Raw genomic sequence first — 15,434 nt, forward strand, 5'->3', positions numbered from 1 at the left:
GTAGATCGTGACACAGTATTTTGCTGCTTCGTTTTCCATGAGATCAAGGATGATCCAAGGAAAACACAATATCCTGTCAATGATTTTCTGCTTTCTAAACATGATGCCCAATCTGCATCACAATAACTTGCTAGAGTAGTTTGCGCATTGGAAGAGAAGAAAAGACCCTTTTTGGAAGTCCCTTTTAAATACTTGACCACATGAATGGCTGCATCCCAATATGCCTTGCAAGGAGTTTGCAGAAATTGGCTAAGTTGTTGCGTAGCATAAGACAGGTCTGGCCTGGTGAAGCCTAGATAAAGTAACCTTTCCTCCAGACGTCTGTAAGTAGAGGGATGAGGTAGCACATGATCAGCTGATTCTGTCAGTTTGATACCTGCACGTAGTGGTGTAGAAGTAGTTCTTGCATTGTTCAGATTCATGTCTGAAATTATATCTTGTATGTATATGCTATGTGTGATCATAATGCCTTCAGAAGCTCGGGCAATTTCCAGTCCTAAGAAGAACTTGGCTGGCCCCAAGTCTTTAATAGTAAACAGTTGATGTAAGTATTCTTTAACTGATGAAATCTGTGTAATGGAGGTACCTGCAAGCAATATGTCATCAACATACACCAATAATGCAATCAAGTCATTAGAGCAAACCTTAGTGAAGAGACAGTAGTCGTGTCTAGATTGCTTAAAATCGAAGTTCTCCAATTTTGAAGTAAACTCACAATTCCATTGGCACGATGCTTGTTTTAATCCATAGATGGATTTCTTGAGTTTACAAACCTGCCCTGGAGGTACTTGATATCCTTCTGGTGGTGTCATGTAAATCTCTTCATCTAAATGTCCATGTAGGAAGGCATTGTTAACGTCTAGTTGATGTAGTTCCCAATTTAAGCAAGCAACAACAACAATGATAGTTGTAACTGTGACAACTTTGGCTACGGGTGAAAAACTCTCAAAGTAGTCTATGCCTTCTACTTGTGTGTAACCTTTTGCAACTAACCTTGCCTTATATCTATTTATTGTGCCATCTGGTTTATGTTTAAGTTTATAAACCCACCTACAGTCTATGGTTTTCTTATTAGGTGGCAGTGAAGTGACTGTCCATGTCTCATTTTGCTCTAAAGCTTGAAGTTCTTCTTGCATTGCTTGTACCCATTCAGTTCTTTTAGTAGCTTGCTCATATGTGTAAGGTTCCTGTAAAGCACAAATGGAAGAGAGAAAAGTTGTATGTGAGTCAGATATGTTAGTAAAAACAGGCACAAAAGTATGGTTGGAAAAATTGCATTCAAAATCCTCCATCCAAGAAGGTTTCTTTCATGTCCTTGAAGACCTCCTAAGCACAGGAATTTGTTGTTCTATTGCATCAGTCTCAATGGGTGGTATTTCATCATCATCTGCAGGTGTAATTTCATCATCATCTGCAATGCTTAAAGGTAAAACAGAAAAACCTGTAACCGGATCAGATTGATCTTCCTTATATGGGAAGACATTCTCATTAAAGACTACATCTCCGCTGATCAAGGTGACCTTCTTTTCTATATTGAATAATTTATAGCCTTTTTAACCATGAGCATATCCAAGAAATACACATTTGGATGCTCTTGAATCAAATTTGGATTTGAAGGGTAAGTGTTTGTGGCAAAGCAAAGACATCCAAAAATTTTCATGTTTTGTAGTCGACTGGTTTGTTATACAACCTTTCATAAGGGGTGCACCAGTCTAGAATAGGGGTTGGTAACCTGTTGACAATGTATGTGGCATTCAATATAGATTCTGTCCAGAAATACTTAGGTAAGGAGGATTGAAACATGAGAGCTCTTGCAATTTGCAAGAGATGCTTATGTTTTCTCTCAACCACTCCATTTTGTTGAGGAGTGTAAATACAGGTTTTGTGGTGAATAATGCCTTTATTAATCAAAAAATTTTGGCATTCTTTGCTTAAGAATTCACTACCATTTTCCGTTCTAATGGTTTTAATCTTTTTATCAAACTGTGTAATGATCATTTTGTGAAATGAGACAATCAAGGGAAGAGTATCAGTTTTATGTTTCATGAGATAGGTCCAGGTACATTTGCTAAAATCATCGACCAAAGTCAACATATAAGAACAGTTAGACAGGGATTGGTGGGTATAAGGACCCAAAACATCTATATGTACAAGATCAAAAGGAGCTTCAGAAAAAGATTGGCTGTGACTGAATGGAAGCCTCTGTTGCTTTGCCATAGGACATATATCACAATCTTTCATCTTGTTTTGTTTATCTTTCAAAAAAGGAACATGTAAAAGAACATTTTGTGATGCATGTCCTAGTCTTTTGTGCCACAATCCTAAGTCAACATTAGCATAACAACAAAGATAATTATGATGTTGTGGGTGAGCAGACTGAAGTGTGCTTTTCTTGAAAGATTCTGAATCTAAAACATATAGCTTTCCTATAACTTTTCCTATAGCCAGAACATCCTTAGTCTTGAGGTCCTGCAAGACACAAGAGGAGTTAGAAAAAATAAAAGATACACAAGAGGAGCATAATTTATTCACAGACAGTAAATCATATTATAGTTCTGGTACATGGAGAACTTCTTCCAACTGAATATGATAAAAAAAAATGATTTTTCCAGATCTTTTAATAACTTTCTTTATATCATCTACTAAGCAAACATAGGTGTTATTCTTATTATCATATAAAGTCTTGAAAAGATTAATGTCCCTGCACATATGTGCAGAGGCTTCACTGTCAATTATCCAAAAATCTGGGCTAAAACCATTAAAACAGTTAGTCTGGGGAGTCTTACCTGAGAAATGGTAAAAAACGTCTGAAATGCCAACCTGCCTGTGTTCATTTTCAGACATCAACTTCTGAAATTCATCTCTGATGAATCTTGACAGCATCCTCTTATTTGTTGTATCTTCAACTGCTGCAGCTAAATGACTTTCCAAATGTCCAGTATTCAAAGCTTGGTTACTATTGGCTGATCCCTTCTTCTTTTCAACCAAGCTCTTAAACCAATCGGTGTAACCATGTATCTCAAAACAGGTAGTTTTTAAATGTCAGTTTTGCCACAATGATCACAAAACATATTCTGTTTTCAGCTAGACGTTTCCTTTTCTGCATTGTTCTTGGAATAAAACTATTATTCCTTCTATTTTCGTTAGCTTGCATAGCCATATTTTGGTTGGAAGTAACGAACTCCGAGTTGACCTCTCTTTGTTTTTCAACCCTCAAAGTCATAGAATAGGCTTTATTGACACTAGGGAGAGGTTCCATAAGCAAAATTTGGTTTCTAATATGATCGAAACTGTCATGTAAACCCATTAGAAATTGCATAAGTTGTGTAGAAAAGTTTATTTATGCAGATGCTTTAGAAACTTTGCAATCACATTGAGGAACTGACTGTAAACAGTTAAGCTCTTCCCAAAGCCTTTTGAGTTTCGCATAATAATCAGAAACAGAAGAATTCCCTTGTGAAATGGATGCAATTTCCCTTTGAATTTTATTTATCATAGAGCCATTACTTTCACCAAAATGGCTTTCTAATTTTACCCATAATTCCCTTGCAGATTTAGCATACATAAAACTTTCAGCAATGTCTTTGGAGATGGAATTAAGAATCCAAGAATAGACCATAGAGTCATTTCTTACCCATTGTTCATAATCGTCTGAGTCTTCTTGTGGTTTGACTGTTTTTCCATTGATGAAGCCAAGCTTCATTTTGGCAGTCAATGCTGTGCGAATCGAACAGCTCCAGGTTAGGTAATTCTTGCCGTTAAGAAGAGAGGATACCGAGCATGTTGCTGGATTTTCAGAGACTTGCAGTCTCAAGAAATCAATATCCTCCAGCACTCTTTTCTGTCTGTGTGTTTTGCTCTCTGTTTCAGCCATTCTTGTTTCTTTGATATTTGTTAAGTGAGGGATTTGAAAAGGAATTGAAGAAGACGAAAATTAACAGAACCAAGAAGTGGCTCTGGTACCATGTCAAGAATCAAGAAGGAAGAAATTTCATTATGTAACTTGCAGTTTTTCAATACAGAATAATGCTGCTGCTTTCTACTAATATAGCAGCAAGAAATGGCAGTTAAGTCTCAACCAACTCTAACGGCTAGTAAGAGTTGCCGTCGCAAAAAGCGCATTATCACTTATAAGAAATGCTATCTCAAGAACAGCAACTTTAGCTCTGTTCATTATCTTCATCAGCCGTCTCGCAAAATCAGTTCCCTTTTTGGTCTGCAGCAACTTCATTATTTCTTCAATTATCTCTACAATGGTTTCCAGGAGACTGGGGCAGCTGAAATCTGAAAACAACTTATCATATATTTTTATTGACATTGGTATCCAAGAGTATGGGGAAGTTCAAATTCTAAGTAAAGAACCATACGGATTGCCTTCTTGCGCTTGGGAGTTGGATGATGGAGTTGAGAACAGTAGTTGAAGGGATCAACGAGTGATTGTGATTGGTCTAGTGTATTTTGGCCAGTTCTGTGTATCAAGATTTACGAGGCAGCTATTTGGTGCAAAGACATCCTTCTGTGATGATGACCATGAACAATTGGTTTGATTTCTTTAAGTTAGATGAGTAGACGTGCAATTTCTTTAAAGCAATATTCTTGGTGAAAATTTGATTGTTTTTGACAAAATAATAAATCATCAATTGTCATGATACGACTACCTGTTCCTTTTTCTAGGAATTCAGGATGTTTTAGTGTGTCCAGGTGGGAACTAGTAGTATGAGCAGTTGATTTGACTTCTCTCCATTTAGATGACTAAATATGCAAACAAATCTGATGTTGAAACCTTGACTGCTCGACGAATAGTAACTCATGATTAATCCTGAAGTAGTTCAATGTCTGCTAGAATTAATGTTGTTTTAACATTTAAGGAGGAACCATTAGCATGAGGCCTGTGAGTACCATCCTTGATCCTATCCCCCTTCTTTGACCATGTTCTGTTAGCAGTTCAAGGTTTCTACAACTTGCAACCCTCTCTGATTTGCCATTCTCTCTTTTCTCCTTGTATTTTTCCAATATATGCTGTTCGATCAAGTGATCAACTGCTTTTGTTCATATCGGGTTGGCAGGTGTCCAGTTTTGTTGTTCAATTCTGTCAATATATATTTCTATTATATTATAACCAAGTGCCAAAAAGTACTATTTGGAGCTGTTTAACTCATCAAACATAACTGGTAATTCTTACACTCTTAAATCAAACTCCATAAAACACCTATGACGAACAGAAACTTCTTATATTTGGTGTGTGCAAAATTTTTTTACAGTAACACTTTGAAGAAAATGATTGGTCATGGAGATGGACACGCATAGCCATTGGAATTTGCATGGTCTTCCATTTTTCTCCGACAAATATTGTTAGTAGGTTCAGAGTATGAAGAAAAAGTTAAAAGTCAACTGTTCTTCTCCGTGAACCAAGAATTCGTGTAATCTGTCTTCCTGTTGGCAGTCTATGGACAATTCGCTTTGCTTAATCAAAATTGCAGCTATTCTCTGAACTTCTTTTCACCTAGAATCATGACATTTTCTTGAATCTTTTGTTGTCTTCACCAGTGTACTGGTGCTGCCATAGGTACAAAACTAATGTCCAGTCTCTATGCTGTATGCTAGAATCTGTAGGTTCTCTTTTGTGCTTGTAGTAAAAGAGTTGCGAGCTTATTGCGTCAGGTATCATTTGCTGAAGTCCAATATATTACAACTGAGCTTCAGATAAATGTTATTGTTGCCGGAAAGAGTTAAGTGCAGCAGCAGGACTTGGCATCCCAAGTATTCTGTTTTGAAAAATCAAAGTTCTTCTAGGAGAAGAATCAAGGCTACTTTGTTCCCTATTCTACTGAAGATTTTAGGAGTAATGTTTCTTGGTTCTTATGTGAGTGAGTTTTTCAGAATAAAGTAGTCATCACCATGCATAATGCTTCAGTCAGTTCAATAAAAAGTTAAAAACTGAAAAGAAGACAGTCCGAACTGCAATACTTCCTAGGTATAAGACTTTCTTGTCGTGATTGCTAAGGAAATATGCACAGTTTTGCTACCCTTCCAAGTTATGATCTGTAGTTAAGATCGTGTTGATTTAATTCAACTAATTAGTTGGATTGGCTGGGTTTCATATAATGGTTATTGGTCACTTGTACCAATTGTATGTGCAGAGTCTACGACCAAATGCCGGAGCCAAGGTGGGTCATCTCCATGGGAAGCTGCGCAAACGGTGGTGGTTACTACCATTACTCGTACTCGGTCGTCCGAGGTTGTGACAGGATTGTCCCTGTTGACATATACGTACCTGGCTGCCCACCCACTGCTGAGGCCCTTCTGTATGGTCTACTGCAACTGCAGAAAAAGATCAATAGACGTAAAGATTTCCTTCATTGGTGGACCAAATGAAACCGCTGCTTGGTTGTGCAGTTTTGTCTGCCTGCTTGGGAGAGAAGTAAATCAAACTGGACGTGGCTTTTTCCTAAATAAATGCTTTGGAGAAGGGAGGGAGGGATATATTGGTGCTGTCACTGGTTTGTTTTCCCTTTGCTAGATTTTAAACTGCCTGAATCTTTATCTGTAAATCCGGGATGGTCATGGAATTTGCTTGTATTTTCAGTTGGTAAGAATGGTGTGTGTGTGTTTGGCATAAAAGTGGTTTATTGAGGAGTAGGCATTGATATAAAGAAGGTAAAATCTGTGGTTTTTTCTTGTTGGGTCAACAAAGTCGGATTTGTCATTAAACCAATTAAATTGCTCATATTAGTGGCTATCATCATAACACAATTGTGCATTAATATAATGTTTAAGACATGTTTTGTATCAAATATAATATTTTGAGTATATACAAATTAAATGATGTAGATATTAGGTGAGCAGTGGCAGGTTATTGAGGGGACATTGGAACTTATGATGTACACTAGCAACTAAAAACTCTGCTCAAATATTCTCACATCTACAACCATAAATATCATCAACAAACTTGTACCTTTTCCTCGCATGATTTCTAAAATTGTAGATATGAAAAGAAACTATGGGAGAAAGCACCCAAAAGTCACTTATATAATAAAGGAAGGGCGTGGATGCGATTGCCATTTCCACTTGCTGTTCTTATTATAAATTGCCCACACAATTTAATTCTGTTGGTGTGTGTCTATGTAGGGTATGAATATACTGTCAAAATACCAATTCTCAAGAATCAAGTATTATTTTCTTGAGGTGTAAGCATTAAGCGTAGACTACAGCCATCCATATTAAGAAGAAAAACGTGCTTATACCCCCCCTTCCTTGTCTTTATTTTTCAATTTATGCACTACTCCACATACCTAAAACCAACATAAAGTATGAGGAATATAACATAAAACCAAAATCAATTCTACCTCCAAAAGGACTACATTTTCAATCTTATTTCTCCTTTTATTTTCCAATTTTTGATGGTCTTTATTAAATTAATAAGTCCACCATCCTAATCAAATATTAAAATTTGAATTTAAACAAGTGATTTGGAGAAAGGATTTTAAGATAAACTGAAATCCATCCATCAATATTCAATAAAACATATTTTTAGGTGTTATTACAATTGACGGATTTAAAATTATTCAAACAAATTGTGATTAAATATATTATAAGATGTTTGATAAATCTTTTAAAAAAACATTATCATATAAAATAAAAAAGTAAACTGTTTTAAAATTCTTAATAAATTCATTAGCCTTGATACTATTAATTAACAAGCTACTCCATAATAAGTTTCATAATAGCATTTTATTTCAAAAATTAAATTAAAATGCTATTTTTTAATATAAACTTATAAATATGGTATATGATAAGATTGGTGTATAAAATTTGTAAAAATCATAATTTTATATATTTATTAATTATTGGGTTAGTTAGACAACATAAACAACTCGTTTTGAATGTTAATTACCTTACATTAAATTTAAATAATATATATATTATAAAATCAAACTATGTTATCTCTTTTTAGTTGATCATAATTCCATAAAATAAAATTAATATAACCGAAAAGATCAGAGGACATTTGCGTCATTTCACCAGCAGAATTGTGTCGGCCTGACATCTTACTCTGGTTAGTTTTGGGCCCACTCAAATCGCCCGCGAAAAGCCCAAAGCGTCGGTGACGGTGACTCTAGTCCTTTTATACACACACATGTATATATATATATATACATTTCTCTGTGAAAATAAAAAAGAAAAAAGAAAAATTATAATTACAGATATACAGTGTATTTTCTCTCCGAATATTTGGAGAGAGAGAGGAGAGAGGAAAGAGGAGAGACGTTGATTGGTATATAAGCTACCGAAGCCAAATCCAATGCCTCTCGAATTGGAGAGAGATTCAAGACAGAGAAAGTGGAGGAGAGAGGGAGGTGGTGAGAGAAAGAGAGGGAGGATTCTAGAGGGAGCGGCGAGTAATGGCGGACTCCAGCGATTCCGTCTCCCTTTATATGGAGTCCGCCCCTCTCGCCGGAAAGGTGGTATTCAAACTTCATTCGCATTTGCATATATGAAATGGTTGTATGCGTATTGTTATGTGTATGTTAGTGGAAGTCGATTTTGCGACCTGCATTTTGGTTAATGAGTTTTGAGGTTGCGTAAACTTCAAACTCTTGGAGGATTCGCCTTAATGAACTGTGCAAATGGAACGTTATTTCATTTGCTAGTGCTGCTTATTGTTTCGTTCCTGGATTGTGGATGGAAAGAAGCTGCTTTTGGCGATTTTTTATAGATTATGTTTGCGTTCACGTTTTCCAGAACAAGTTCATCTTTTTATTTGATTTTATTCAGCTGTGCTACTAATTTGTTCAAATAAAGTTTGTATTTGAATACTTTTGTCTTCCGTCGCTGCTTCTCGTTATTTGCTGATTCAGAGAAGGAAAGGAGCTTCTTTTGGCAATTGGTTTCTATTTGCATTATAATGCATTTTTGCTTTAAGGAAAACGTTTGCATGCTTTTGGCGATTTTGGGTATACACTTTCTTGCTTAGCCTCTGAATGCATTTTGTAGGTCATTTAGATATGCGCAGTTTCATCAATTTTTCCGGCTGGTCTCAGTTTAGATAATATAAGTAGGAGACTTAATCTTTGGGTACCAAATTATCTGGAGTAGGATATTTACTAAAAATAAGGAAACTTTTCTTTCATTAAAGAAAGTATTATCCCCCAATCGAGGTTGGATTATAAAAAGACAATTATGGAAAGGCTATATGGAATTTCATATCTATCATGCTAGCGTTTGGTTTAGAAACAGACTCTTAGAGATCAGCATATGAATTGGTATGCTTGTAAATTCATGTAGGAATAATGATGAAAAGAAGCATTGATTTCTGTTCCATAAGGAAAGTCTGCTAATAAGTTAGCTGGAAATCTTCAGAAAGGACACTGCACATGGGCGATTCTGGTGGGAAGCAAATAATACTCTACTTTACTAAAAGATTGTTCCTCATTTGAAGGCACGTGGCATCATAGTTTTTCTGGAATTAAGTGCTGGTGGAATATGTGGTTTCTGTTGGCTTTTCGCTTCTCTCTATGTATAATTAAGATTCTGATGAACTATAGTTTTCATGATCACTTACAGGAGCATATTGTGAAAACTGGTCATGGTTCTGTATCGGTTGCCGTTTTTGGAGACCAGGACAAGCCTGCTCTAATTACATATCCCGATTTAGCTTTAAACTGTAAGGCAACTTAATTGGAAATGACATTAAGCATACTATTGAGTTTTGACACACTTTCTGTTTGTTATATGCCAAGATTTCTTTATGAATTGCTTTATATGCCGTCTGATATGATGAAAGGTGCTTGATATATGGAAAGTGGAAGAATTTGGAGTAATCCAATATATTTATCATTTGTAAAACTTGAAGCATGTTACCGCCTGTAGTTTGTAGTATTATTTCATTTTAGTTGATACAAACGACCTTGTTACTTTTGTCGATTGAGATCTAACTTTTCTTTTTTCTGCATTTGCAACCAAACAGATATGTCCTGTTTCCAAGGACTGTTCTTTTGTCCAGAAGCATTTTCTCTTCTTCTCCACAACTTCTGTATCTATCATATAAGTCCGCCCGGCCATGAGGTCCGTGCCTTAGATTGCTTGACTACTTATATTCATTGCGGACGAGTGGCATCAATGCATTGCCACTACTGGATCCTTTTTACTTCTACTGTTTCTTATCTTGTACTTCCGTTAAGAGTTATTGCAGCTAGGAGCTGCTGTTGCAGGGCCTGATGCACCCGCATTATCTGTCGATGATTTGGCTGATCAGATTGCTGAAATCCTCGACTACTTTGGGTAATTCTATTGTTAGTAATATTCGACCTGCCTCTCTGCTTTGCTGATCTTATTCCAGCTTTCTGTGTTTCCTTCGCTGCTTTTGGCCTATCTATTCATACATATTCTGTCTCAAGTAAATATATTCATATAATATTTCTCTGAAGGGCATCGGACTTGTAATTTAATGAATTGAAATATATTTTATGGCAAGTCGATCTAAAACTCTCTTTCTCTCTCCAGACTTGGTGCAGTGATGTGCTTGGGGGTAACAGCTGGGGCTTATATTCTTACCCTGTTTGGCGTAAGTCATTTTCCTTGTACAGCTGCATCTATGTTTATTTCTGTCAGATTCGGCCCGCATAATCACGCATTGCTTTACTGCAGATAAAGTACTCACAGCGTGTTATGGGTTTGATTCTTGTTTCTCCTCTATGCAAATCTCCATCTTGGACGGAGTGGTTACACAATAAGGTTTATTTTCTCAAAATTCTCTCTTCCCCCAATCCACAGCTCAATAGAGCGCGCCCACACACACAGAATTGGACACGCATTACTGCACTTTATTCGTGTATTTATTTGTGGGAGTGAGATTTTGTCTCTTGAATTGGTAAAATATTTGCAGGCTATGTCAAATTTACTTTACATGTGTGGCATGTGTGGCTTAGTGAAGGATTTATTGCTTATGCGGTACTTCAGCAAGGTAGTTCTTGGGATCATTTCATTTGACGATATGATTGATTTATACAATTGATGGGATTATTGAATTCGAGTGGTTTGACAGGAAGTACTTGTCAATGTGGATATACCAGAATCAAATATTGTTCAATCATGCAGAAGAGTTAGTGCCATGTTTCTTCTCATCCTTATATTCCACCAAAACTGCACTTTGTTGCGCATTTCTCTAAATTGCATGAAAATGTTTTACACCAACTGCAGTTGTTAGGAGAAAGGCAAAGCCCAAATGTGCTGCGGTTTCTTGAAGCTATCAATGGGTATGTTCTTGTGCTATTACAGCAATACTAAAGAAAGACTTGGACTTTCTGTTCTATTATACACATCCTTGTTATCTGCTGCCCTTCAGGAGACCAGATATTTCCGAAGGCTTGAGAAAACTAAAGTGTCGATCTTTGATTTTTGTTGGAGAAAACTCTCCTTTCCACGATGAGGCTCTCCACATGACACTGAATCTAGACCAGAGATTGACCGCCTTGGTTGAGGTGAAAAAAAAACTCCTCTTTAACTGCTTAGACCATACATACAAGTACAACTCCTTAGTGTTTCTCTACCGGTGCTTAGGTTCGAGCATGTGGATCAATGGTTACTGAAGAACAACCCGATACGATGTTGATACCATTAGAATATTTTCTCATTGGCTATGGCTTCCATAAGCCATCTCAATTCAGTATGAGCCCACGAAGCCCCTTGAGTCCTACTAGCTTTTCACCAGAGCTTTTCTCACCTGAAAGCATGGGCTTGAAGTTAAAGCCTATAAAAACCAGAATCCAGGCAGAAGTGTGAGTCCGAGTAAGACCAAAGCAAAGTTTTTGTAACAATATCAAATATATGAGTATATATGTTGGAACAGAAATGTAGGGTGGGGGAAATTACAAGAGGCATGAGTTGAAATATTAAAGAAAAAGAAATTAGAATAATAAAGGAAGCAGGGGTATAGAAAAGGGAATGATATACAGGGAATAAACAAGGGTTTTCTTCTTTTAATTATAATACAAATATAATATAAAGAGTTGGGTTGAGTATTAGTGATTAATCTCTCTACATTCTTGGTCTAATTAAATTATGTATGATGATAAAGCAGAAAAGAATAATAAGGCGGGCGAATAACTTTATTTTCCGTTTATTTATTTATATTTACATTCCATTTTTTATAAAGTGTGAAAGATTTGATAGAATTGCCGAACTGGGTATTATATAAGGTTCTGAAACGTCAGTGCTTCCCAATTATTTCCCCCCTGGATCCCCATTAGAATAGCATTTCCTTGCTTTATTTATCATTGATCTTTAAGGCAACAAATACAACACCACACATTCAAAGTCCCATAATTGATAGTGTATCATGAAACAGAAAAGAAGAGAATTCTAGAATTCCTCACGTTGAAGGAAGTGGAACTATTTCCCGTTTAATAATCTTTATAGTGATATGACAACTCACAGAATTTTCTATGTCCAAGCCACAGTCATGCAGACAATATTCCCCCCACAAATATGATTCTAAATGTTTAGACTTGCTCAAATTTATTTGAAATATTATTAATTTTTTTTTTAAAAAAAATTGAGTCCGATTTGATTATTAATTTAATCAAGCTCAAATAAATTTTAATTGAATCAAACATAAATCAAATTTTTAAATATTTTAATATTTTTAAGTATATTTTATTATTTTTACACGAATCAAATCAAGTTCTAATCGACTTTATGAACAATTCTTTTTTTTAATTTAAGTTTGGTTTGTTAAATTTAAATTTAATAAATTGAATTCAAATAATCTTTTTTATCGATTGATTCCAATCAATAGTTTTGATTTATTTTTCAAGCCAAGCCACAAAGTTTCCAAATCCAATCGTGAGCCAGCATCAAAACAGAGCGGCCATCTGAAAGGCAATGTATAGCTACAGGCATACAGTTTTTGTTGCTGACATCTTCTTTGGTTATACAAAGTTGAGATTACATTCTCAAGAGCATAGATGAAAGCTAGATATTCAATTACGATGAGTGGATATACAGTTATATGATATATCATCCATACTATACTAATCTCTACTTGACTTGAATCAACAAGTGCTTTTTATCCATATCACTCTGTCGTAAATCTTCTACTCTCGAAGCCCTTGTGATTTCTGTGGTCGCCCCCAGTTTCTTCATCGTTCCGGTGACCTTTCCTTCTATTCATCTCCGCGTACATTTCCTCTATCATTGGTTTCCATAGACGAACACGAGCGTTTATAAACCAATTCGACACCTAGGTCAGAAATGCGATGGTGAGATTCGACAGCTTGTCTCGACATCTTCTTACATGATAAAATGTTCTTGGAATGGTTATAAAAGACGATATCAAGCAACATCACATGCTATGTGAGAATCTTTACTAACCTAAACTGGTGCATGGAAAGATGTATGTAGTCTATGCAGTAATGTATTTACTCAACTAAATTATCGTGTTTTTTAGCACAAGAGTGTGACAAATAGTTATGCTGCTTCGTATATTAAAAACCACATAAAGCTCCAGGGCATAGGAGTTCCATGTACCTGATTCCTTGTTAGTCCGCTCTTCAAAGCAAGCAAGTGCTTCTCTGCATCTTTCGGGTACCTGAAATTTAAAACGTTCATCCGTTAGCTCAAGAAGGTATTTGGATGATCGAGCTTTATAGATACTCTTATAAGATGAAAGAAGAATGTTTGGGGAATTTTTTTGCAAGAACGAAGGCTAATCTGCTAACACATGACAGCTTCAAAACCCTAACCCTAAAGGGTGACTGGTATTCAAACATGATCATATTGCCCTTTTTAATCACTACAAAGATCAAGATATGTCTTTATAAGTTGGAAGAATAGAGGGTCTGATACTGTTAAAAGATACTGAAAGGAAAAGAGGGTCTCACGGATGAAGGAAGTTCTGAAACATCCACGCCCTCAAAACGGAGACGGATCTTTCTGGAAGTCCCCGTTGAGGCCTCCAAAATTGATGATCTCTCTTGTATAGCTGCTGGAGAGCCCACTGCTTGTGGATGAAGCACGTTTCAAGTGCCGTCTCTTCTGTTGCTTCTCCTTTACTCATATGTGCTCCCACTGCAAGGACATGGCTGCTGATTCTCTCCCTCAGGTTCTTGTACATGAATGAGATCATTGGGAGAGCAAACCTAGCATGTAGATTAGGATCCAACTCGGTCACAGCATGAAATGCAGATGTTACGGTATGGATTTCGTCCAAGCATCGGTTGTATCGTTCATCAACCTAAGGAGAGAGCAACGTTGAGCATGAGCAAATAAGGAGAATCGGAAAAACAGTGACAATAAATCAGAAGAGTTCAAGCAATTGATGACCAGAAGATAAGAGCATGTTAGGATGCACAGAACAAATACATATATCAGGAAATTACAAGACTAATTAATGAGAAACGTGTACAGGAAATAAACGAAATCAAACACAAAAAAGCATGGTAGCTCAAGCTTTCTCTTACTAGAAAAAAATTCATACAGTTCAAATAGATGACCACTCATCAACTGTTTATATTAGGCACTTGTAAGACATTATGACTTACAAATTTTCTCCTGAAAATAAAGTGTATTAGGAAAGGATCAGACTCCCTATGTGTTTTATATTAGTGAATCAGAGAACTTTTCAAAGGATAAACGAATCTATGCAGAGTTAATATTAATATACCACTTGCAATAAAGCGAGGAGATGCTTTTTCTTTGATTCGGAAGTTCTTTCTTGCAAGACATTGTTTCGATACATGAATGTATTCTCCCCATCAAGGCTTGAAGAGAAAGAAACATTTACTCCATCCCCAATCTGATCTGCAGAGTAACTCATTTGTTCTATGTTTTCAAGTGCGTAGCCAGCAATTTCAGCAAGTATTTCCTGCATCGCATGGACAAATCTCGATCCTGGTAACAAGGGTGAAAGATGGAGTGGCTTATAAGAATCAAAACTTAATGAGACATCACTACCACTGCGAGATGCATGTTCAGACAATACGTGTCCATTAGGCAATGAATAGCGAGTTACACCTGAGGAGCTCATCTCCGAGCATTGCTCCAGAATGCAACTTCCATGAACAACAGATGGTTCAGACGTTGCAAGACTCAGAGACAACTCATTACTAAATCGAGACGATCCTCGACTGTTGGAATTCAAGGCCTCCTGCTCGGTCATCATCCACTCGCTCAGGGGGCAGCTACCAGTGACCCTTCCAACCGGTTCCGGAGGGTTTATGAATTTGCTGAAATCCCATCTAGTGCTTGTATCATAGGGTACACCTTCATAACCGTAACTCATGGTCTCAAAAGAAGAATTCACAACATTGGAAGAGTTACAGGGAACTGCAGTTTGTGCGATTTCCAAGGGATATGCAAAAGGGCCCGAAGTTGTTAACTTTTCGTGATACTCAGTCGAGCTGTATCGTTCATCTGGAAGGTTGTCAAAGGATGCA

At 36.5% G+C, this 15,434-nt stretch overlaps 3 protein-coding genes across 4 annotated transcripts in view; 2 read left to right on the top strand and 1 right to left on the bottom strand.

Annotated features, from left to right (window-relative positions):
- Positions 1–6,651, top strand: part of LOC105175730 (NADH dehydrogenase [ubiquinone] iron-sulfur protein 7, mitochondrial) — an 8,033-nt gene extending 1,382 nt beyond the window's left edge. The window contains exon 2 of the mRNA XM_011098322.2: positions 6,141–6,651. Coding sequence (XP_011096624.1) covers positions 6,141–6,375 — 235 coding nt within the window. The 3' untranslated portion in view covers positions 6,376–6,651. The remainder of the gene's footprint in view (positions 1–6,140) is intronic.
- On the top strand, positions 8,182–12,467 carry LOC105175810 (pollen-specific protein SF21). The gene is made up of 11 exons (XM_011098443.2): positions 8,182–8,462; positions 9,565–9,664; positions 9,968–10,065; positions 10,193–10,281; positions 10,504–10,564; positions 10,648–10,734; positions 10,886–10,963; positions 11,045–11,101; positions 11,200–11,255; positions 11,345–11,480; positions 11,560–12,467. Exons 1-11 carry the CDS (start codon positions 8,403–8,405, stop codon positions 11,779–11,781), a joined length of 1,044 nt encoding a protein of 347 aa, XP_011096745.1. The 5' UTR covers positions 8,182–8,402; the 3' UTR covers positions 11,782–12,467.
- Positions 12,835–15,428, bottom strand: LOC105175888 (homeobox protein ATH1). Of its 2 annotated transcripts, XM_011098633.2 has the most exons (5): positions 15,013–15,428; positions 14,663–14,889; positions 13,881–14,233; positions 13,528–13,588; positions 12,836–13,240 (listed from the first exon to the last, which is right to left on the bottom strand). In XM_011098633.2, the coding sequence occupies exons 1-5, from the start codon at positions 15,278–15,280 to the stop codon at positions 13,076–13,078; spliced, it is 1,074 nt and encodes a 357-aa protein (XP_011096935.1). In that variant the 5' UTR covers positions 15,281–15,428; the 3' UTR covers positions 12,836–13,075. The 2 variants fall into 2 exon arrangements, with proteins under 2 accessions (XP_011096864.1, XP_011096935.1); XM_011098562.2 differs by having other exon boundaries at positions 12,835–13,240; positions 14,663–15,428.

Source organism: Sesamum indicum, linkage group LG1 (genome assembly GCF_000512975.1).
Source record: "Sesamum indicum cultivar Zhongzhi No. 13 linkage group LG1, S_indicum_v1.0, whole genome shotgun sequence".
NCBI lineage: Eukaryota > Viridiplantae > Streptophyta > Magnoliopsida > Lamiales > Pedaliaceae > Sesamum > Sesamum indicum.